Source organism: Dipodomys merriami, unplaced genomic scaffold (genome assembly GCF_024711535.1).
Source record: "Dipodomys merriami isolate MVZ:Mamm:240054 unplaced genomic scaffold, mDipMer1.0.p SCAF_33, whole genome shotgun sequence".
Taxonomy (NCBI): domain Eukaryota; kingdom Metazoa; phylum Chordata; class Mammalia; order Rodentia; family Heteromyidae; genus Dipodomys; species Dipodomys merriami.
Window position 1 is genome coordinate 10,736,576 of NW_027204826.1, and position 21,432 is coordinate 10,758,007.

The following is a 21,432-nucleotide window of genomic DNA, read 5'->3' on the forward strand; positions in this document are numbered from 1 at the left end:
GCATAGCAAACTTCCTCCATCCTTCCTCCTTTCCTCCTTTCTTCCTTCCTTCCTTCCTTCCTTTCTTTCTTTCTTTCTTTCTTTCTTTCTTTCTTTCTTTCTTTCTTCCTTTCTTTCTTCCTTTCTTTCTTCCTTTCTTTCATTTCTCAGTAGTTGAGGGTCAGCTCTCCTTGTTAGAATGGCTGTAGAACATTCCACATCTCAAGACTCTTTTTTTTTTTGGGTCCGGTCATGGGGACTGAACTCTGGGCCTGGGCGCTGTTCCTCAGCTCTTCAGCTCAAGGCTAACGCTCTACCACTTGAGCCACCACACCACTTCCGGATTTTTTTCTTTTTGCTTATGTGGTTCTGGAGAATTGAACCCAGGGCCTCATGCATGCAAGGCAAGTGCTCTACCACTGAGCCACCTTCCAGCCCATCTCAAGACTCTTGAGAGAATCTATGGGCAAGAGTTGCTTTGAGATGGAATGTCAGAATCAAACGTTTTCTACTTTGGAATCTTTTTATTTTTTAATTTTTTGCTTAATTCCACTAAATCTTGTCTTCCACATTGGAGGTTAGAACCCATCTCTCCACATTCTCAATAAAATATATATATTTTTTGTCCCTCAAGTTGACAGACAAAAGGAGAGGCTGACTCTTTTTGTTGTTATTGTTGGTCATGGGGCTTGAACTCTGGGCCTGGGCGCTGTCCCTCAGCTCTTCAGCCCAAGGCAAGTGCTCTACTGCTTGAGTCACAGCACCACTTCTAGTTTTCTGGTGGTTCATTGGAGATAAGAGTGTCACAGACTTTCCTGCCCGGGCTGTCTTTGAACCGTGATTCTCAGATCTCAGCCTCCTGAGTAGCTAGGATGACAGGTGTGAGCCACCGGCACCCGGCTTGAGCCTGACTCATTTGAACTTGCATTTCCCTGCGTACCAATGAACTCAGGCATAAGCACTGGCTATTCAGATGAAAATGATGTCTATTTTTTCCCTATCATTCCACTTGCTGGCTTGTTTGTTTTTTCATTGATCTCGAGGAGCGCTTTACATAGGAAGGCGCAACACTGGAGATCTGTGCTCCGTGACCTCCTCCCAGCTCCATTGTCTCTTAGCCATAATTAGCCATAATTATGATGTTGTCCACCCTAGGGATGCGTGATATTTTTACATTTTATCTTATCTCAATCTTTGCCTCTGGGGCTCCTGCTGTATTTATTGAGTTTGGAAACAAGACCGGTGGTTTTGTGACTGACTTATTATTATTATTTTTTTCTAAGACAGGGCCAACATTTGTAATAGGAAGAAGAGAAAATCCTGTGAGCTTCTCAGGCGGCCTTGGGGGTGTGTGTGGGGGTGGGGTGGGGGGGTGTCATGGCTGCCGTCCTTCCTTGGCCTCCTCCATGAAGGGGGTTCTTACCTCTGTGGACCCGGTGAAGGCCAGCTTGTTGATCTGGGGGTGAGATGAAATGGCAGCGCCCACCGTGGGCCCGAACCCTGGCACGATGTTCACCACGCCTGGAGGGAACCCCACCTAGGGAGAGATGGAGACCACCTCAGAGGAAGGCAGGGAGCGGGCGGCGCGGGGCTCTCTTGGCACCCGGACAGCCATGATGGATAACTGGAGCGGGCGGGCGGCTGGGGCTGAGAGGCGGGAGGCCCTTTGGGCCTCTCTTTCCCTGAACTGTGGCTTCTTGGGGGGAGGATGCTGGCTGTCCAGAGAGCAGGAGGTGCTGGGAGGCTTTGGGGAGGGGGCTCAGCCAGTGCACAAGGCCACCCCAGGCCCTGGTGGCTCCCGCCTGTCATCCTAGCTGCTCAGGAGGCTGAGATCTGAGGATTGTGGTTCAAAACCGGCCCAGGCAGGAAAGTCTATGACACTCTTATCTCCAATGAACCACCAGGAAACTGGGCGCCCAGGTCCTGAATTCTAGCCCATGAGAGAGATGGGGGGGAGGGAAACAGAAGACCATTCTGCACATGGCCACTGCCAAGCCCAGCAGCATGTTTGATGCCTTCCTGAGTGAGCTTCCGCCATCCTCTATCCTGACCAAGCATCCAAACCCTAGGTAATGCCTCCACCGGCATTCGTGCTAGTTCATTCTAGTTCACAGACCACAAACACAACTGCCAAGCCAAACAGGGAACCTGCACTGCAACCCCATTACATCCTGTGACCCCGGCCTGGTGCATCGGTGGGAACGGCCCCAGACTCTCCTTTCAGACGTCTTTACCTCTTTTATCAGCGAGGCGAGGTAGAGCGCGGTGAGCGGCGTCTGCTCGGCCGGCTTCAGCACTGCCGTGTTCCCACAGCTGAGGGCCGGCGCCAGCTTCCACACCAGCATCAGCAGGGGGAAGTTCCACTGCGACAGGGACAGAGAGGGCCTTGGGGACTCAGGTCCACCCCCTGCCTGCCCCAGGGGCCCAGCCATGCCTTCACAGAGGACGTCAACTTTTCCCAGTCTGGATCTGGGGTTTAAGGGGTAGCATAGGAGTATGCCATGACCAAACTGCATTCTGGGAGATGGCTGTGGACAGCTTATGTAAAGACAGTGGTGTATGTGTCCGGAAGCTCTCCCCCTCAAAGAGTCTACTAAAGGGAGTCACAGCCAGGTACTGGTGGCTTATGCCTTAATCCTAGCTACTCAAGAGGCTGAGACCTGAGGATCCTGGTTTGAAGCCAGCATGGGCAGGAAAGTCTGTGAGGCTTTTATCTCCAATAAACCACCAAAAAGCTGGAAAAGAAGCTGTGGCTCAAGTGGTAGAGTGCCAGCCTTGAACAAAAAGGTAAGGGGACAGTGTCTAGGCCTTGAGTTCAAGCACATGAGCATACACGCACATACACGCACGCACACACACTCATTTGCTGAAGGGGTAACCTCCTCTTCCTGTGTGGAGCACCCATATTTTTGTTTGTTTGTATTTCTGAGCTGGGCTCAATATAGAGCCTAAGCTGATCTTAAACTTGAGTTCCTCCTACTCCTACTTCCCTGGGGCTGGGATTATAGGTGAGCCCTACCATGCCCGGCTGTGAAAACAACATCTTTCTAACCCTCACTCCACACAGTGGCCATCGAAGGGGCCTGGGGTTTTCCAGATAGACATCATTGCATTCCTGTGGTGTCTACCAAATCCCGTGGCCCAGTGTCCAAGCCCCACCCCGGATGCCAGGGCTGTGCTGCTGGCCTCTGCCACCTGTGCCCATCCCTGCCTAACTCCGACCTCAGCAGAGTCACCCAGACCTTTCCTTATCTTCTGTCCTTGAAGCCCCCCCCCTCCAAGAGCCCACGTTCCCGGCGGACATGGCCACTCCTGACCACGGGGCTGGAATCCCCCCCCAATGAATCCAACAGACAATGCATTTCGAGAGCCCCTGGGCACGGAGCAGCGCGTGCTCCTGGGATGCTGGTTTCCATGGTTACGGTGGACCAAAACCCAAGCTCCTGTTGGTTCCAAAGAGATGGAAGCCCTCCCTGGGTAGAGCGCAGCCGCGGCACTCACTGGAGTGATGGCCCCACACACGCCGATGGGCTCGTGTCTGGTGAAGCAGACCACGTTGTCATCTGGAAGAGACACAGAAAGCAGAGAGGCATTGAAAGACAAGACAGACACAAGGACAGCCCTCGCTGAGTTCCACCTGAGTCCCCTCAGGAATGGTGCCCCCTAGAGAAAGGTTGAACGCAGTGCCACGGTGGGGGGGGGGGGGAGGAAGGAGGGATGGGCCAGGAAGGGGAATCCTGGGGAGCACCAACCCCCAAAGAGAACCCAACTAGAGATGAGGGTCCGTCCTGCTCACCCGTGGGGATGGTCCTGCCTTGGATTTTGTCTGCCCACCCTGCGAAGTATCGCAGGGTCTTAATGCAGCCTTCCAGGTCGATGAAGAAGGCGTGGAGGAACGGCTTGCCCGTGTCCATGGTCTCCAGCGTCTGCAGGGACAAGTGGGTAGACGGCGTGGCGATGAGCGTGCTTTCCCTTAGCTGTTGCGTGATTAAAGATGGGGTGGCAGGAAAAACAAACCAACAAAAGCCCCGCGGGCCCTGGGACATCACGCTCTGCACGCCCATCCTCTGCGCAGTTCAGAAAACAGGACACTCGGCTGCCGTCCTCACTACTCAGGAGGCTGAGGGCTGAGGATCGCAGGTTGGAGCCAGCCCCGGGCAGATACAGGAGAGAGACTCTTAGCTCCAATGAACTAGCCCCAAGCTTGGGGTGGAGGTATAGCTCAAGTGGTAGAGCGCCAGCTTTGCCAGAAGAAGCCAAGCAAGAGGCCAAGCCCTAGTAATGGAAAGAGAGGGAGAGGGAGAGGGAGAGGGTGCGGGAGAGGGAGAGGGTGTGTTTTGGGGGGCTGGGCAGGGCTGTGGAGAATGACCATGCCTCCAGCACAATGTGTGCATCCGGATGCAGAATGGGGTGTGGGGTGTGGGGGGGACTTGCTCACCAGCCCAAGGCGGGTGGGAGGTGGGGTACCCGGGCGAGTACTGCAAAGCTCAATGGTGGGGATTCTTTTCTATTTCCAGCCTGGGTGAAAGAGAACCCCTTTGTCCGTCAGACAAAACAGCCTCAGTGGAGCCCCGAGCTGAGATGTCCAGTCATCCGAGTGCACAGGAAGTGACCACCCGGACACACGGCCCTCGGCTGAATTCCTGCTCGCCACGCGCGCCTCTGTGGGGTGAGGGGGTGAGGACGCCGTGGGAAGGAAGGAAGGAACCCCCCCCCCCATGATGTCCCGTGCTCTCACCCCAGGGCGCACGCGTGGGGCCACCCCGAGCCCAGGACTCGGGGCCCAGGGTCCATGCGGAGGTGAACCAGAGCCAAGGTGACCCACACAGCTGCTCAGGACCGTGGTTCAAAGCCAGCCTGGCAGCAAAGTCCAATGAAGCACCAAAAAGCTAGAAATGGTTCCAGACGTATAGTACCAGCATGGAGAGAAAAGGCTAAGGGATAGCGCCCAGGTCCTGAGTTCAAGTTCAAGTACTGACACCAAAGGGGGGGTGGTGAGGGAGGGAGAGACATCCAATTGATGGGTTTTGCAAGTTGGAATTGTTATTTACTAAGGAGAAGCCTAGCAATGGCAGATAATGCCAGAACCCTGCAAGCGGCCACTCCTGGGAGTATCTGCTTGTTTGTGGATGAGCTGGGGGGTCAGGGGTTGAGCTTAACTCTTTCCTGGCACAGGACGAGAGGGTGGTGTTGCTATGCTCGTGGGGAAGTTTGGGGCATGGAGCCTCTTTTCCGTCTCCTGGTTTTCCATCCCTGGCTGCGTAACCCATTTTCTCCATCTTTGAAATAGATTTAGATACCCAACAGGTCAAGTGCTGACGAGCCAGGGGCGTGGTGAGCTTTCTAGGAGCACTGTTGTTTTTAAAATAGTTTATTTTGTACAAGATGGCTCACTGGGATGACAATATACAAATTTCGGATCGGTTGTATGGAATTTATCCAAGAAAAACTCATGTTAGGATGAATACAGATGGAAAATTCTTAAAGAAAGGAATGAGGGAGAGAAGAAATGAAGGGAAGGAAGGAGGAAGGAAGCAGGAAGGAAGGAAAGATGGAGGAGGTAGGAAGGAGGGTAAAGGAGGAAGGAAGGAGGAAGAAAAGAGGAAGGAAGGAGGGAAGGAAGGAGGGAAGGAGATCCAGCTCTCTTTATCACATCACCCACCCTCGCTCCTCCCTCCCTCCTTCCCTCCCTCTTTCTTTTCCTTCCTTCCTTCTCTCCCTTCCCTCCCTCCCTTGGTTCTTTCTTTCATTCTCTTTCTCTCTTTATTTCTGTTTCTCCCTCTCTCCCTCCACACCCCGGCCAGTATTGAGATTTCCAGTTTTTAGCTGGTTAACTGCACAGAGGAATCTCATGGACTCTCTTGCTCAGGCTGGCTTTGAATCTCCATCCTCGCACCTCAGCCTCCTAGATAGTGAGGCTGACGGGCGGTCCGCTGGATCTTCCTTCTGGGGTGGGGATGACAGGGGGGCATTCTTCCCGGTGAAGCGGAGGATCGCCACTCCCCCATGGGGTTCTGTCAGAGCCCAGTGTGGCCTGAGCTGCAGGGCGAGTGCGGGGACATCACCGTGTCCCCAGGGACAGCTCGGACAGCGGAGGGCAGGGGCAGGCATGGCTTCTCTGGGGACATTGCAGACTGATGAGCTCACGCCCGGAGAAAACAGAAATGTTTTTGAAAAAGCCAGTCTGGCAGCTTGAGAGTGAAGCTCAGGGGGAAGCCGGAAGCTTCCGTGGCGCATCCGTCCCCAGAGAGAGCGGGGCACACCCGGCCCCGTCCAGTCAAGACACCTCTGGGTGCTGCTGTCCTTCAGCAAGGCGCTCACTCTCTCCTCGAACCCAGCATCACAACAACACATCTCCTTAAATCCCAGAGGGGGGACAAAAACAAACAAAGGAGGTTTGCTCTGAGCCTCAAAGTCTGGAACAAGTTTGGAGACAGGACAGGGACACAGCATGGGTCTCCAGCCTGGTGCTGGTGGCTCACACCTGTCAACCAATTACTCAGGAGGCTGAGATCTGAGGATGGAAGGTCAAGGCCAGCCCGGACAGAAAAGGTGGAGAGAATCTTTTCTCCAATTAACCAGCAAAATGCCAGACTGGGGTTATGGCTTAAGTGGTAGAGCATCAGACAAGAGCAAGACAGCCAAGCAAGAGTGTGAGGTCTTGAGTTCAACCAACACTCCCCTACACACACACACACACACACACATACACACACACATACACACACACACCACTACCACCACCACCACCAACAACAAAACATTAACGTGCAAATGTCAAGGTTGGACCAGCACACAGTCCAGCCCGTGGTGACCATCCGTGAATATCTCAAGTCTGGGAACAAGTGAAATAATTGAACCACGACAACTTCCTGATTAAGAAACTGTGCAGGGAGCCTGCTCTTGGTGGCTCACAAGTGTCATCCTAGCTACCTAGGAGGCTGACATCTGAGGACTTCGACTGGAGGCCAGCCTCAGTGGCAGAAAAGTCCGTGAGACTCTGATCCCCAATTAACTACCAAAAAGCTGGAAGTGGAGCCGTGGCTCAAGTGGCAAAGTGCCAACCTTGACGGAACAAGCCGAGAGCTTGTGAGTTCAAGCTCTAGTACCACCCCTCCACACCCCCCCCAAAAAAATTAAAATCCTGTGGGCACAGGCCCTCAGTGAGCCCCCTCCCCACCCAGTACTCACAGCCAAGATGGCGCGGTCCCTTTCCACCAGGTCGGCCAGCTGGTGTAGCAACCGGCCACGACTCAGGCCATCGAGCCGGCGCCACGGGGACCCCCTCTGGAAGGCGGCTTGTGCGGCCTCCACGGCCTTGTCCACGTCGGGCTGTGGGGACAGAAAGCGTGTCAGAACTCTGCTTTTCTTTCTTCTCCCCGAGGCCTGTGGCAGGTGAGTGTTCCGTCCACCACGCAGCTTTACTTCCCTGCTCCCCAGTCTTCTGCAGGTTGGATGGTTTTAGGCAGTAAGGTTTGAGCTCAGGACCTCGGTGGCACGAGGCAGACATCCTACCACCTGTGCCCCGCCTCTAGCCCTTTAGTGCTACCGTTGGTTTTCTTTTCAGATGGGGTCTCGCGCTTTCGCCCAGGCCATTCTAAGACTGTGATTCGTCTACCTCCGCTTCCTGAGTCGCTGGGATTATAGGTGTGTGCCACCGCGCCCATTCCCCTCAATCTTTTTCAAAAAAAGAAAGAAGTGAGGGTTATTTAGGGGACCCTCCACCACCTTTTATTTTTGAGATGACAGGCAGCAAGGGTCTGGGTGCTGACAGGGCAATGAATGGCAGGGCTGCCAAGCCTCCATGCCAGACAGCGGCCAGGCAAACCTGCCGTCCATCCCTGGAAGTCCAGCCAGTGCCAGGCCCTCCCTTCTGACCTTCCCAGCTTCCCCAGGCTCCTCTGTAAACCCAGCTTAACTGGAGAAACGTTGGGGAGGAAGACCCCTGCAGGGCGTCCCTGTGCATGTCCCAGTAAGCCGACACTGGGACAAGAAAATCCAACTGTATTCACACATCCTCACCCCACCAGCTTCACATCACTAATACATGGATTAAGTACCTCTCTGGACAGCCTGTAATCCCAGCTATGCAGGAGGCTGAGGAGGGAGGATAGCGGGAGCCCAGGAGTGAGAAACCTATCTGGGAAACACAGCAAGACTCCATGTTGAAAAAGGAAAAGAGCCACCGGCAGGTGGCTTATGCCGCTACTCAGGAGGTTGGGATCTGAGGATCATGGTTCAAAGCCAGCCCAGGCAGGGAAGTCCACAAGACTCTTACCTTCAACGAACCACCAAAAAGCCAGAAGTGGCACTGTGATACAGTGCTAGCTTGAGCACAAAAGCTTAAGGACAGTTTCTAGGCCCTGAGTTTAAGCCCCAGGACTAATTAAAAGTGGGGAGGGGTTGGAGTGGACAAATCTGGGGGCAAGGTTGCTCCCGTTTGTCATTCCATTTCTGCAGATAAGGAATATTTGGATTTTAGCGAAGCCTGAGCAAGAAAAACAAAAAAAAAAACCACACACACACACACACACACACACACACACACACACACACACACACACAGAGAACAGTTTTGAGACCTCATCTCAACAGAAAAAGCTGGTGTGGCATTGCACAAGTATAATTCCATTTACAATGGGATAGCTAGACAGGAGGATCAAGGTCCAAGCCTGAAAAAAGTGAGACCTTATCTCAAAAATAAACAGAGAAAATGGTCTGGAAATATGGCTTACGTCATAGAGATACCTGCTTAGCAAGTTTGAAACTTACGGGGGGGGTTGTGAGAGCGAGGATCTGTTCAATACTCTACAGTTAAAGAATGTCATGTTTCTTTTCTCTCTTTGCCTTAACATTTCCTTCACAGACAATTCCATTTGAAATAGACTTTATGCCCCTAAAATGTATAAAAGAAGCCAGGTGTCGGTGGCTCACTCCTGTAATCCCAGCTCCTCAGGAGGCTGAGATCTGAGGATCACAGTTCAAAGCCAGCCTGGGCAGGAAAGTCCATGAGACTCTTTTTTTTTTTTTTTTTGGGTCCGGTCGTGGGCCTGAACTCTGGGCCTGGGTGCTGTCCCTCAGCTCTTCAGCTCAAGGCTAGCACTCTACCACTTGAGCCACAGTGCCACTTCTGGCTTTTTTTTTTCCTGCTTATGTAGTGCTGAGGAATCGAACCCAGGGCCTCATGCATGCAAGGCAAGTGCTCTACCACTGAGCCATCTTCCCAGCCCCTCCATGAGACTCTTATCTCCAATAAACCACTAGAAAACCAGAAGTGGTGCTGTGGCTCAAAGTGGTAGAATGCTAGGCTAGCCTTGAGCAAAAAAAAAAAAGCTCAGGAACAGTGCCCAGGTCCTGAGTTCAAGCTCCATGACCAACCAAGATAATAATAATAATAATAATAATAATAATAATAATAATAATAATAATAATAATAATAATAAAGCATAAAAGCTACATTCAAAAATCCCTTAGCTTCTCTAAGACAAAACAGAACCTGCATTGGCTACAGGGCTATGTGCACTGCAGTTTTACACGATCACGTAAATACCCAGTAGAGAGAAAAAAAACCAAACCAAACCAAACCCGGAGGTCACGTGACAGTGCCTCACCTGAATACACCAACACCAGTCTTTCTTCCTTCAAGTCTTTTTTTTTTTTTTTTTTTAAAGTGTCTCCTAAAAGTGTGCTCCCTTGGGTGAAATACACCAGCCGGAAATGCTCTCAGCAAGGATTTCTTAATGCCCCCAGCTTCTAATAATTGATGAAAACCTTTGCTTTCGCCATATGACAGTATAGCTGAGGTCATCCTCGAAGATGCAGAAAGATCTAGCACCGGAGGGGGACTCTGTGCAGAAGACTGCCTGTAATTGATCCCATGCTGGGCCTCGAGTCAGAGCCGTACACTTGGAGCAGCTGCCGGGGCTCCCAGGCCCCTACCCCGAGGGCAAACCTGCACTGGGATCCCCCCCTCCTGCCCCATTTCCCCCCTTCCCCCATCCTTCCTTGATCAATAATCGAATTACTGAGGGACCCACCTTATCGCCTTCTTCCACATCACAGATTTTCGTCAGGGTGGAAGGGTTATATGTGGCAAACTTTTTTCCACTCTTGGATTCGTGCCAGTCGTTGTTGATAAATATCTACCCGGGAAAGGAAGTACTACGCATTAGGTTTCAATCAAAATCATACAATTTTCAACATGCTAAGGACCTTAGGTAACGTCTTGTCTGCTTTCGCCCTCACCGCCACCCACCCCCTGCCCCCCCACATCTCCCTTGATGGTGTACAGATGAGACTCCGAGGAGGACAGGACACGCAGAATCACGCGGAGAGATCAACAGCGCGGCCATGTTAGCATAATAAAACTGAAGTCCTGTCGCATTTTTTTTCTTAATAATTCCTCATATATCTATATCACCTAGCCCAGAAGGTTCTATCAGCAGTGAGGCCCCTCCTCCTTGCTGTTTTGACACATGCTAATGTGTTCTATATAAGATTTTGCCAATGCTCTAGAGCAGTCAGCAGTGCTATGAAAGCCCGGGTCCACTCTATTCCCGTTAAAATATGTAAAATTTCCTGTTGGGCATGATAAAAACCAGTGTTGGAATACAGAGTTAAATATCTGCCTTAGAAGCCCGGGTGCTGGTGGCTCACGCTTGTAATCCTAGCTACTCAGGAGGCTGAGATCCAAGGATCATGGTTCGAAGCCAGCCCAGGCAGAAAGGTCCGTGACTCTTATCTCCAATTAGCTACTAAAAAGCCAGAAGTAGAGCTGTGGCTCAATTGGTAGAGCACTAGCCTGGAGGACAAAAGCTCAGGGACAGTGCCCAGGCAGGCCCGGAGTTCAACCCCAGGACTGGCAAAATAAATACAAATTAAAAATAAATTTTAAAAATCCACATTAGCAAATGTTCACATTAAATTCAGATCATCCTGGACAGCCCCAAATATATAACTCACAAAGTTCATCTCACAGAGAACCTCAGTTATCCAGAACAGAGCTAAATATAAGATTATTTGTTCTCTAGGGGGAAAAAAAGCATAAAAACTAAAGGAAAAAAAAAACCATTCGGAAAGGGCACGCATTGGATACATTTCTATTTAATCTCAGTTTCGCTCTAACCGCCTCTGAAGCGAAGCCTTTTGGAAAACAACTAGGAACCAGATACACAAGACACGTGAGGCTCTGAGTATGGCCTGAGGTCCCGGCCGACCCAGCCAGGGGACACACAGGGTCTCGTGGAGCTTTGTCACTACCGCCCAGTGCAGCCTGGGAAAGACGGCAGTGGCGGCAACGGCTAGCAGCCTACCTTTACAATACCAAGATCAAATAAAATGCCATCCGTTATTGACTTATTTAGCGTTGTGCTGAGACTAGGGCTTGAACTTGGGGCTTCCAGCTCCATCTCTGCTTTCTTGCTCACGGCTGGCGACCTACTACTGAATCCATGCCTCCACTATGACTTTTTGCTGCTTGTTTTGGAGACGGAGTCACACAGACTTTTCTGCCTGGGCTTCGCCTCCAGTCACGATCCTCTGGAGCTCAGCCTCTACACAGTCGTTAGGATTATAGGCATGAGCCATTCCCATCCAGCCCAAAGATGGTTTCTGAAGACCGAACTGGCTTACCAGATTCTGCTTCAGATTCTGCTTCTATATCTAAATGCATATCCTACACACGTATCTCTCTTTAGCTTCTCTTTGAATTGCTTCAAGGACAAACCGTGCCAATAAGGCTAATTCAGTGGTGGTGGAGTGGATTCATTAGGAACACTGGTGTCTGGAGGACCATGGACAGGAAGAGGCATTGGGCTCTCTTGTAGCAGTGCTGAAGTTCATCAAGAATGTGGCCCACCCAAGCTTCCTCGTGGGGGGAGGCCAAACTCTTGGATGGGCAGGTGGGCAGGGAACATCTGCCCCCATCTTTAGAGTTGAGAGCTGGGTGCCTTCCATCTCAGGCCAGGCCCCCAGGGAAGTGTGCGAGGAAAAGACCAGGCTACAATTACAGAGTTATTCTTCCAGCTGAAACCAAATCCAAGACTTCACTTTTGCCGTGCAGCCAGTAATCACCCAGTCACAGCGAGAAATTAGTAAGTGGAGGAGTTAGGTTCGAGCTGAGAGGAGAGCATGGCCGCGAAGAGGCCCATTTAAAGGAAGATGAAATTTCGTGGCTTAGGTAATAGAGACTGTCGGGGAAAACTGCTGATTCTACATCCTTCCTGGTATTAATTCCAAAGGGGAGGGAAAATGAGAAGGTGGCCAAACAGAATTGAAATGGGCGGGGAGAGGAGATAGCAACCGGTTCCATGATCGGGTGTCTGTATTTCATCTCCTCAAAAAAAAAAATCTCCTTGGTGGTGCGTGACATTGATCTGTAGCCTATAGGACCACCTTCAGGTTGCTAAACCCTTCCTGTATGTCTTTTACCTTACTGAACTTATCTTACTAATCAATCAGTGGTTTCTACTGTTATTTTCTCCACATTAAAACAAATAAGTGACACAAATGAAGCCAAAAAAAAAAAAAAGTCTACCATGATCTACCGAGGATGCTGGCTGAATTGCTTTGAGACTCAAATCAGGACGAAAGGTCTAGAAAAAATTGATCTTCCACTTGTGAACTGGTGTGAAATGCATACGACAAAGACATAAAATTAAAGCAATGGCAAGCTGTGGGCAGAATTCACATTTTACTGAAGAAGCAAAACTCGAGTTTGAAGGTAGCACTGGTGGAGGTGAAGGAGGTTGCATAAGTTAATGCTGCTGGCATTGTGTCCAGAAACTTCCATTGGCCATCATGCTACATACTCAACTAAGCTCAAAAGGAGTCTTTTTTTTTTAAAGGAGTTTTGGGGGAATTTTAGTTTTCACAAAAGAGAGGATACAAGCTGGTTTTTTAACCAAACAGTTTTATCTTTGCTACTGGGAGAAACTTTATAAAGAAAGGACCCCCCTAAACTAGAAGAGGTGTGGGGAGAGACCCCAGAAAGATTTATGCTTCACTAGAATCTCAGCACAGGACCCGAGGCCTGAGGTTCAAATCTGAGAACACACAAACGGGTTTTGACCAAGTCTTCATCCAGAACTGGCCCACAGGCCCGGGCTCAAACCAATCTTCTATGGTGGAGAAGAGTCACGAATTGCTTTTGAAAACCATAGGATCTTGGCTGTTTCACCCTTCATGAGGTGGCCTGCCTGCCCCAGGCCGCTGCTCTGAACTTCCAGTTTGTCCCGCTTGCTCCCTTCCTCTTGTTTCTGGGGCAGGCGCTGCTGCCGCCGCCTGCTTCTCAGCCCCAAGCTCCCCAACTGCAGGGCTTACCCTCGGCCGGCTGCACAGGCTGCTCCTTGGTGCTCTAATGGCTGTGGAGGCCAGCACACACACAGGTGTGCAAGGAACAAGGGCAAAGCAGGCAGAGGTGTGAAGACTCAGTCCCCTGGTGATCTCACCTCACAGTATTTCAGCCTGGACAGATTGCATATGGGTCGTGTGTACCCGCCAGGCAGCCGCCAGCACAAAAGCCGCTCATGGCCAGGAAGCCTCCGCCATTACTGCTGCGTTTACCCAGTCAAAGGGTATAAAGAAATGGCTGAGAAAGCGGACAACTTTCCCTCTGGGGCCAAACAGCGTATGGGACCTCACAGGTACCGAGCAAAGAAACCATCTTATGTTTACTTTCTGGTTTCTATAGTTTTACGAAAGTCTGTTAAAAAAAAAATACCACTTACATCAACAGCAGCCAAGCGTGAGTGTTCGCGTAAAACCAACCCACCAACCAACAGCCAAAACTATTAACCACAATGTGTGTTGTAATTTTCCCTCTCAAGGAGATAGGACCAAGGGAAGGACATTGAAAACAATCCCCGGGCCTTTCCATGCATGCGCCTTTGTAGATTACAGACCCCTCACCTCACAACACAGCTAATTGAAATGCCTCCTAATTTAAATGTCTCACCTCTTGGCACAATCAACTCTAGAGTTTCAGTGGCTGGAGGTGGAAATGTGAAAGCCACACACAGGGACCAGCCACTTTTGCTTCTTGATTAGAAGTCTTGGAGAGAGATCTTTTGCTACTTTTGAGTTTCCTAAGTGTCCTGTCCACAGCAGCTGGGAAGGGACAGGTTATACATGCAAAAGGAAGGAGAGTAGAATGTAGAGATAGGAAATCAAAGGCTGCCCCGGGGCCCGTACTCCTCAAGTACCCTAGATTCAAGTGGGCACCGAACAGCATAACTCAAGAAAGCCTGGAGCTGTCCTCCCTTCCCCGGGGAAAGGCTCCGGGCCGCACCTTCGGGCCTCGCCATCTTCCCGGGTGTTTTCAGGGCTCTGCCTCCCAAGAAAACAACTCAGAGAAGCAAAGCCGGGGGTCCTCCAACGCCCGGGCCAGTGAGTCCTGGCCTGGCCACCGGCCCCAGGCCCAGGCCTGCATGAAACCTTTGGAGATCGCTCCGTCCTTCTCCCCCCGCCGCCCTCCCACCCCGGCCCTGCTGATGAACCGGGTGCAGGCCAAGCACTGGGGTGCCACCGGGCTTGACGGTGGTTTCTTGGGGGGGGGGGGGCTTACACGAGCTAAAGCCTTGGGTGTCTTCTGACTGTCCCCAGCCCCAGGGCCTGGAGAGAGCGAGCCCTGGGCCGCCGTCCCCGCAGCGCGCACCTCTGCGGTCTGCAAAGCTAGGGTGGGGTGGGGATGGGGGGCGCGGGGTGCAATCTTGCGCCCTCCCCTCCCCCGCAAACGCAGCACCGACTCGAGGGTCTGGTTTCGAACCCCCTCTTGGAGCGTGCCTGGGGGCGCGGGTTCCCTCTGGGGATGACCTTAGATCCAAGGGGTTACCCCCAGCCTGGCCGTGCGCACCCCCCACCCCCACCCCGGCCAGGCTCCCGCTGGTGCCGTCGGAAGGGAAGGACCCGCCTCGCCCTCACCTTGGTGAACTTGACCTCCAAGTTGCGGATGGGGCGCGGCAGGGCCGGCGGCGGCTTCTTGTCGGGCTGCCCGTTTTCCACGGCCCCATTGGTGGTGGCCATGGCTCACTCCGCGCTCCCGGGGGTCCCCCCCCACCCCACCCCCAGGCTGCACCGGGTCGCCGGGGTTGGGGCTCGGTGCGCAGCCTGCGCGCGCGCGGGGTGACAGCTCCGTGCCGGCCGCCCGCTTTTTCTATGCAGCGCCCCACGCCTCCCGCCCGAGGGGGCGTCCCATTGGCTGCCGGACCGGGAAGGGAGGACGGCGGCGGCCGGGGAGGGGCGGAGGGGGCCGGCCCGCCTCACCCCACCCCGCCCGCCCTCCGTCCCCGCGGGGCCCCGGCCTCCCCCACCCCCGTCCCCGCCAGGCCCGCCCGGGCTCGGGCCCTGCGCCCCGGGCGGCTGCGCTTCCCCGGGGAGCCCGGGGAGGGGGTCCTGCCCTGCGATCTCCCAGCCTCGGGGTTCCGGGGGGGGGTTATCTCGGACGAGCTCCCTGAAGGGCCACCCGGCTCCGGAAGTCCCCAGGCTGAGTCGGCACAGCGATCTGGGGTGCAGGGATCGCCGCGTCGGGCTCCCCCCTCCCCAGCCCCCCGCGCCATCCCGCGGGTTTGGCCCAGGCACCTGCCGCCTTCCCCCGTCCCCGAAGTCCGTGGTAGCGCCCCGCTGCCCTCCGAGGATGAGCGACCGGTCCGGGGGTCCCCACACACCCCCTCCCGGCCCCCCGCGCCTCTCCGCCGGCCGGGGATCTGCCGTTCCCCCTGCGCGCCGCTGCCCGCGCTCGTCTCCGGCCTGGGGTCTCCACGGGCGGGACCGACGCGCAGGGCACACCCGAAGGTCTGACTCCCCACCGCCCGCCAGGATGGACCCCGGGGCCAGGGTGGACCTCCGCGCCCCCCACCCACCCCCCCGGAGCCCCGCTGGCCCTGGGGCTCCCCATACTCCAAGGAGAAAGAGAAGCACCCAGCCCAGGGCCCTGGATGGGATTCTTTCGCTTCTTAATAACGCATCACCTCAGTTTTAAAAGTGAAAAAGAGAACGGGGGGGGCGGGTATGGAAAGCAGGTTTTAAACTCCTTGTTTTCAGGGTGAAAGTCCCTGGCTTGAACAAGCTAAGAGGCAGAGACAAGCAAGTCTGTTTGGCCATTTGGGGAACCTACCCCCGCCCCCAGCCCTCACCCTGGGGACTGGCCCCAGGCCCCATGGGAGACACACGAGGCTCCTCTTCCGCAGGCTGTCCCCATCCCACGTGAGCCTGAGTCCGGAGCCCCCAGGCCCAGAGGCCCCCCAACCTCCCCAAAGCAGAGGCTTCCTCCTGGGCCAGGCTCTGCCTCCGCAGCCCACCTTCTGGAAGTCATCCCAGATGACGCCAGTGGGAGGCGCTGCTTTCCTGAGGCTCCTTCGGCCTGTTTTGGGGGGGGTCTCCCGGACCTCTGGCCTGTGTGCCTTTCCTTTCAGGTGTCCTGGTTAGGTGGTGAACTTTGAAACCTTTGGGGAGCCCTCACCTGCTGGAATGTAGGTGTCAGGGGAGGGCTGGGGAAGGCGGACACACAGCCCCTGAATGAACGCTAGGTAGTGTCTGTCAGCTTCTGTGATGCTAGGTCACTAACTGGGGGAGGGGGGTCCTCAATGAAGCCAATCCCTCCACCCCCCTCAATTCCTGGCTTCCTGCCCTTAAGCCAGGACTCACGGCTACCGAGCAGATAGATGTGTTGCCTCCAGTTGACCAGGCTCCACCTGAGCATAGGCCAAAGACTCAGGATTAGTAGGTGCATTGAGATTCTGGGAGCAGCAACTCTCCTGCCCAGAGTTGATCTGCAGACCTGGGTGGGTTCAACTCAGGTTACTTTGCCAGAGCTTAAACCACGTGAAACAAAACAAAACAAAAAACCACACTTGGGTATGGATGGATCACACCAGTGATTCTTGCTACTCAGGAGGCGGAGGTCTGAGGATCCAGGGTCCAAGCCAACATGGGCAGGGAAAAAAAAAAATCTGTGACTCTTATCTTTATTTAAACAGCAAAACAAGAGCCAGAAGTAGAGGTGTGAATCAAACATGAGAGTGCTAGCCTGAGAGAGAGAGAGAGACAGAGAGACAGAGAGACAGAGAAAGTAAGAGAAAGGTCTTAAGTTCAAGTCACAAAACCACCACCACCATCACCACCACAAAGCCCTTGACGTGGATGGAGAGAAATAGTGTTCCCTAAACCATTGCTGGGGAGATGGGGGAGGGAAACAGGGCAGAGGTTGAGAAACAGCTCTTTGTAGGGGCTCTTTGTAGGAGTTCAAAACAGACGGCTGTCCCTTTATAAGCCACTAAGTCAAGAAGGCGGGCAGCCTCTGCCCCCACCAAAGCCACCCTTATGACTGAGGAACCAGCTTTGGGAGAGGCTGCGCTGACACACACAAGATCACCTGTGGCGTCTCCTCCTGTGAATTCCCACGTGACCCTGGGAGCCCGGGATCAGAGGGAAACAGAGTCACACACGGGCGCAGCAGGAGGTCAGGAGGGAGGCTTGGTTGGGGCTTGCCCAGACCAACAGGCGCTTCCTGGCTCTGCTCAGCTTGCCATTCGGCGGGCGGTGGGAAGCCACGATACTCTGCGCCCATTTTACAGAAGAATAAGGAGAGGCATGTGGATGCACGTCCCAGACTGGCTTGGAGATGCTGAGGGCAGACTGCCTGAGGGCAGAGGTGCTGGCTGTGGGGGAGGGGAGTCCTCTGTTTCTGGGTCCCCTCATTTACTCAGGGGAGCACCGGTGTCTTAAGTACCTAAGGTGATCCCAGGGGCTGAAGGAATGTGTCAGTCCTGGGGATTGAACTCAGCCAAGGGCCGCTGCCCCTTAACTTTTCCAGTCAAGGCTGGTGCTTTACCACTTGAGCCACAGCTCCACTTCCAGCTTTTTGGTGGTTAACAGGAGCTAAGAGTCACATGGAGTTTCCTGTCCAGATCCCAGCCTCCTGAGTAGCTAGGATTACAGGCAAGAGCTGTTGGTGCTTGTCTAGGACTCCTTTTTGCTCACAGAGTTTCTGGAGGTGGCACTGGAGGTTCATGGAGGCCCTGATCCTTCTAGCCACATCCTCCCCTGATTCTAGCTGTGTGCTCCTGGGTGGGACTAGGAGCTCTCTAATGCTGCTTTTTCTTTTCTATTACACGACCCCCCCTTCATACTTTACAATGTTTGGGGAAACTGACATAACTGGAAAGTGTTGTACATGGCCAGTTCTTAGTTTTCCTCTTTCTCCCTGAGTCTGGGTCCTAGCAGCAGGAAGTCAGCCTTTCTGGATTGTGGGAGCTTTAGCAGCCTATGATTCGCCTCTTAATTTCATTGGGGGGGGGGGGGAATCATTTTACTTTTCAAAATAGTAGCCAAACTATCACTAGCCAGTCTTAATTGTCAAGTGATCTGAGACATTTCAGGACCTGTTGGTTTGCTAAACACTCAGTCAAAATGAACATGAATGAAAAACTAAAACAAAAGAGAAATTCCCCTGTCCTCCCTGCCTAAGTCCATTCTTTTTTTTTTTTAATTTTTGTACTACCCTGGAGCTTGAACTCAGGGTCTGGGCACTGTCCCTAAGCTTTTTGTGCTTAAGGCTAGCACTCTACCACTTGAGCCACAGCTCCTCTTCTGGCTTTCTGGTGCTTAATTGGAAGATAAGAGCTTCACAGACTTTCCTGCTGGCTTTGAACTGGGATCCTTAGATCTGAGCCTCCTGTGTAGCTAGGATTACAGGTGTGAGCTACCAGCACCTTTCTAAGTCAAAGCCTTGGTGGGAATTGTTGAGCCCTGGAGCAGGTGTGATGAATAACAACAAGGGCAAAAGCAGAGCCCACAGTTCATTTAACTTTATTTCACGATTGGTGTCTGAGTCTTTCTGAGGGTTGAAGGGTATCCTACCCTCCCATAGCGGCCTCCTTCCACCCAGGCTGCTCAGTGACTGGTAGCTGAGGCCAGGGCCGGGCTCTTCCTCTGTTGTAAGAACCTTAGTGCAGCTTCAACATGGTCTCTGAGATCCAGGGCAGGAGACCCCGGCTCAGTTCTCCTGGCTATGGAAGGTAGGAGAGGGGAATATGTGGCCTGGAGCTGAGGGGAGTTTGGTTGGTTTATGAAGGGCTCCCTCCTGGTGTCCATTTAGATTCTGCGTTTGTGCAAATCACCCAACATTGGCTCTGGTAGGAATGGGAACCTGTTTCGCTTTCAAGCTCACTGTAAATGAAGCCCTTTTGCAACCCACCCCCATTCTGTGCTCACGTGCACGGCCACCCATTTCCCTGTGAGTCTTCACCACGGTGTGAAGTCAGCTTTCTGTTACTATAACAAAACACCAGAGGGAATCAGCTTAGGAGGAGGATAGGTCTGTCTTGGTTCCTGGTTTCCAAGGGCCGTCCATGGTCCCTGGGCCCTGCTGTTTTGCCTGTAGTGTAACAGCAGGGTGGGTGGCACAGGAAGCTGGTATACCTCAGCTGAGAGGTGAAAGGAAGAGGAAGTCAGGAAGAGGCCACGCCCCCCCATGACATCATTTCCTCCTGCCAGGCCTCATTTTTCAAAGGCTTCTCCTCTTACTAGTGTCAGCAGTTGGCAACTAAGCCTTCAGCACCACATGGGCTGTGGGAGACATTGAATGCCACAATAGTGATCCTAGGAGAGTCAGAAGAAAGAAGGGAGGGTGGAAGCAAAGCAGGTAAGGAGGGAAGGGCCGCCACCCACTGCTCCCTTTGTGGCTTTCTCTTCAGCCATGATGGTCCCTGTTCAGTCTTGAGGGAACATCTTCCACCCATATATTAACCTGGTAACTTCGATTTAGACCAGGCAGAGGCAAAGAGAGAAGTAATTTTATAAAATAGTTGTGGCTCTGGCTTTGGCTAGACCGCACCCAAAGAACCTGGCCGTTCATGGGCTTCTGGAACTTTTTCCCCTGGTCTACCTTCCAATGGTGAGAAGTAGTGACAAGGCCAGGAAAGAACACAATGAATGAAGTTGACACCAGATGAGACTCCTGGTTTCCTTTCTTTCTGGCCAGTGTTGAAGACAGCTGTGTGCTTTGCTTAAGCCATATATACCAGCTTCTTTTTTAGAGTGGTGAAAGAAATATAAGCTGACTAGGCATGGTAGAGCAGGTCTATAATTCCAGGAATCTAGGAGAACGAAATAAGAGGATCACCATTTGAGGCCAGCCTGAGCAAAAGTTAATTGAGATCTCCTCCTCCTCCCCCCCCCCCCCCGCCACCAAAAGATAGAAAAGCAAAAGGACTGGGGTGGTTCAAGTGGTAGAGTGTTTTTTCCAGCAAGAGCAAAGACCTGAGTCCAATCCCGAGTTCCACAAAGGAAAGAAAGAAAGAGAAATAAGCAAAGGAAAGCAGGAAGGAAGGAGGGAAGGAAGGAGGGAAGGAAGGAAGGGCAAAAAGCACCCTTTCTGAAAAAATAGCTAAAACAAAAAATGGGGGGGGGCTCAAAGAGTAGCGCAGGGGATGGCGCATCTGTTCTGCAAACGTGAGCTCTGAGTTTAAATCCAAGTACCGCTAAACAACAATCTTATTATGATCTCTGATATTTTGATCTTAATAAATACTCTAGCTATATTGGATTTATAGTCTGTAGTAAAAATTTAAACGGAGAAGAAAGTAATGGTGAGATGGACTAAAGGAGGATTCATTACCACAGTTGGATAGTCACATTCTTTTTTGGGAAGTGACTCTCTTGATCCCTGGAGCTAGACAGCCCCCCGTCCTCATCCCTAGGATGCCCAGGTTGTTTGCTGTGTTAGCTACTGAGAGAAAGTCTCAGACTCAGGGCACGGCCATGACTGCACAGGTCCCTGGGTCCCCAGACCTCAAAATGATCCAGCCAGGCACACAGCAGGGCAGCACGAATAAAATCTTACCCCATGTGACCAGTGCATCTAGCCCATAATATTCCACCCACTCAAGGCCACCACCAGTGTCCTCCAAGAGAAAAGTTGCTTACAAACTTCAGCCAGCTTCAGAATCAAAGGATTCTGAGTTTTGAAATAAACTTGAATTCCACCCCCCACCCAAGGGGTTGAGTTCAATTTGTTCTAGAAAAAAAGGGAAAACAATTTAAGAGACTTACATTTTTTTTTTTAAAAAAGGGGTGGGGGGAGAAAATCCAGGAAGATTCTTTGACATAAAATGATTCTCAGCAAACAATTGTGCTGAGTTCAGCCTAAATGAATCAGAAACACATATATTAAATTTCCTTTGAAATCCACAGGGGGATAAAAATGTCGGGAAAGGGGGCTTTCACAGGATGCATTTTGCCAAACCCAAATGTTTGAGAACGAATTTGAGTGTGTTAAGGTTTGGCAAATCAGCCTTGGGTTCATCTATCCTGGCCTCACAGTGACAAGACTTTTTACCCCCTGCCCTTCAGCTGAGACCCCCTGTCACGAAGTGTCAATTATTGAAGAATCTCCCCTTGGATTTTTGCCACTATTTAAATCCTGGGGTAGAGACCAATGGTGTGGGGGGAGGGGTA

At 52.5% G+C, this 21,432-nt stretch overlaps 1 protein-coding gene across 1 annotated transcript in view; it reads right to left on the bottom strand.

The window, feature by feature from the left end:
• Aldh1a3 (aldehyde dehydrogenase 1 family member A3) overlaps nt 1-15,072 on the bottom strand; it is a 28,277-nt gene extending 13,205 nt beyond the window's left edge. Inside the window, exons 1-7 of the mRNA XM_070043142.1 lie at nt 14,899-15,072; nt 10,017-10,121; nt 7,171-7,311; nt 3,776-3,905; nt 3,481-3,542; nt 2,214-2,342; nt 1,403-1,516 (exon numbers count right to left, since the gene is read on the bottom strand). Of these exons, the coding sequence (XP_069899243.1) occupies nt 1,403-1,516; nt 2,214-2,342; nt 3,481-3,542; nt 3,776-3,905; nt 7,171-7,311; nt 10,017-10,121; nt 14,899-15,000 (783 nt within the window). The 5' untranslated portion in view covers nt 15,001-15,072. The remainder of the gene's footprint in view (nt 1-1,402; nt 1,517-2,213; nt 2,343-3,480; nt 3,543-3,775; nt 3,906-7,170; nt 7,312-10,016; nt 10,122-14,898) is intronic.
• Nucleotides 15,073-21,432: the final 6,360 nt, after the last annotated feature.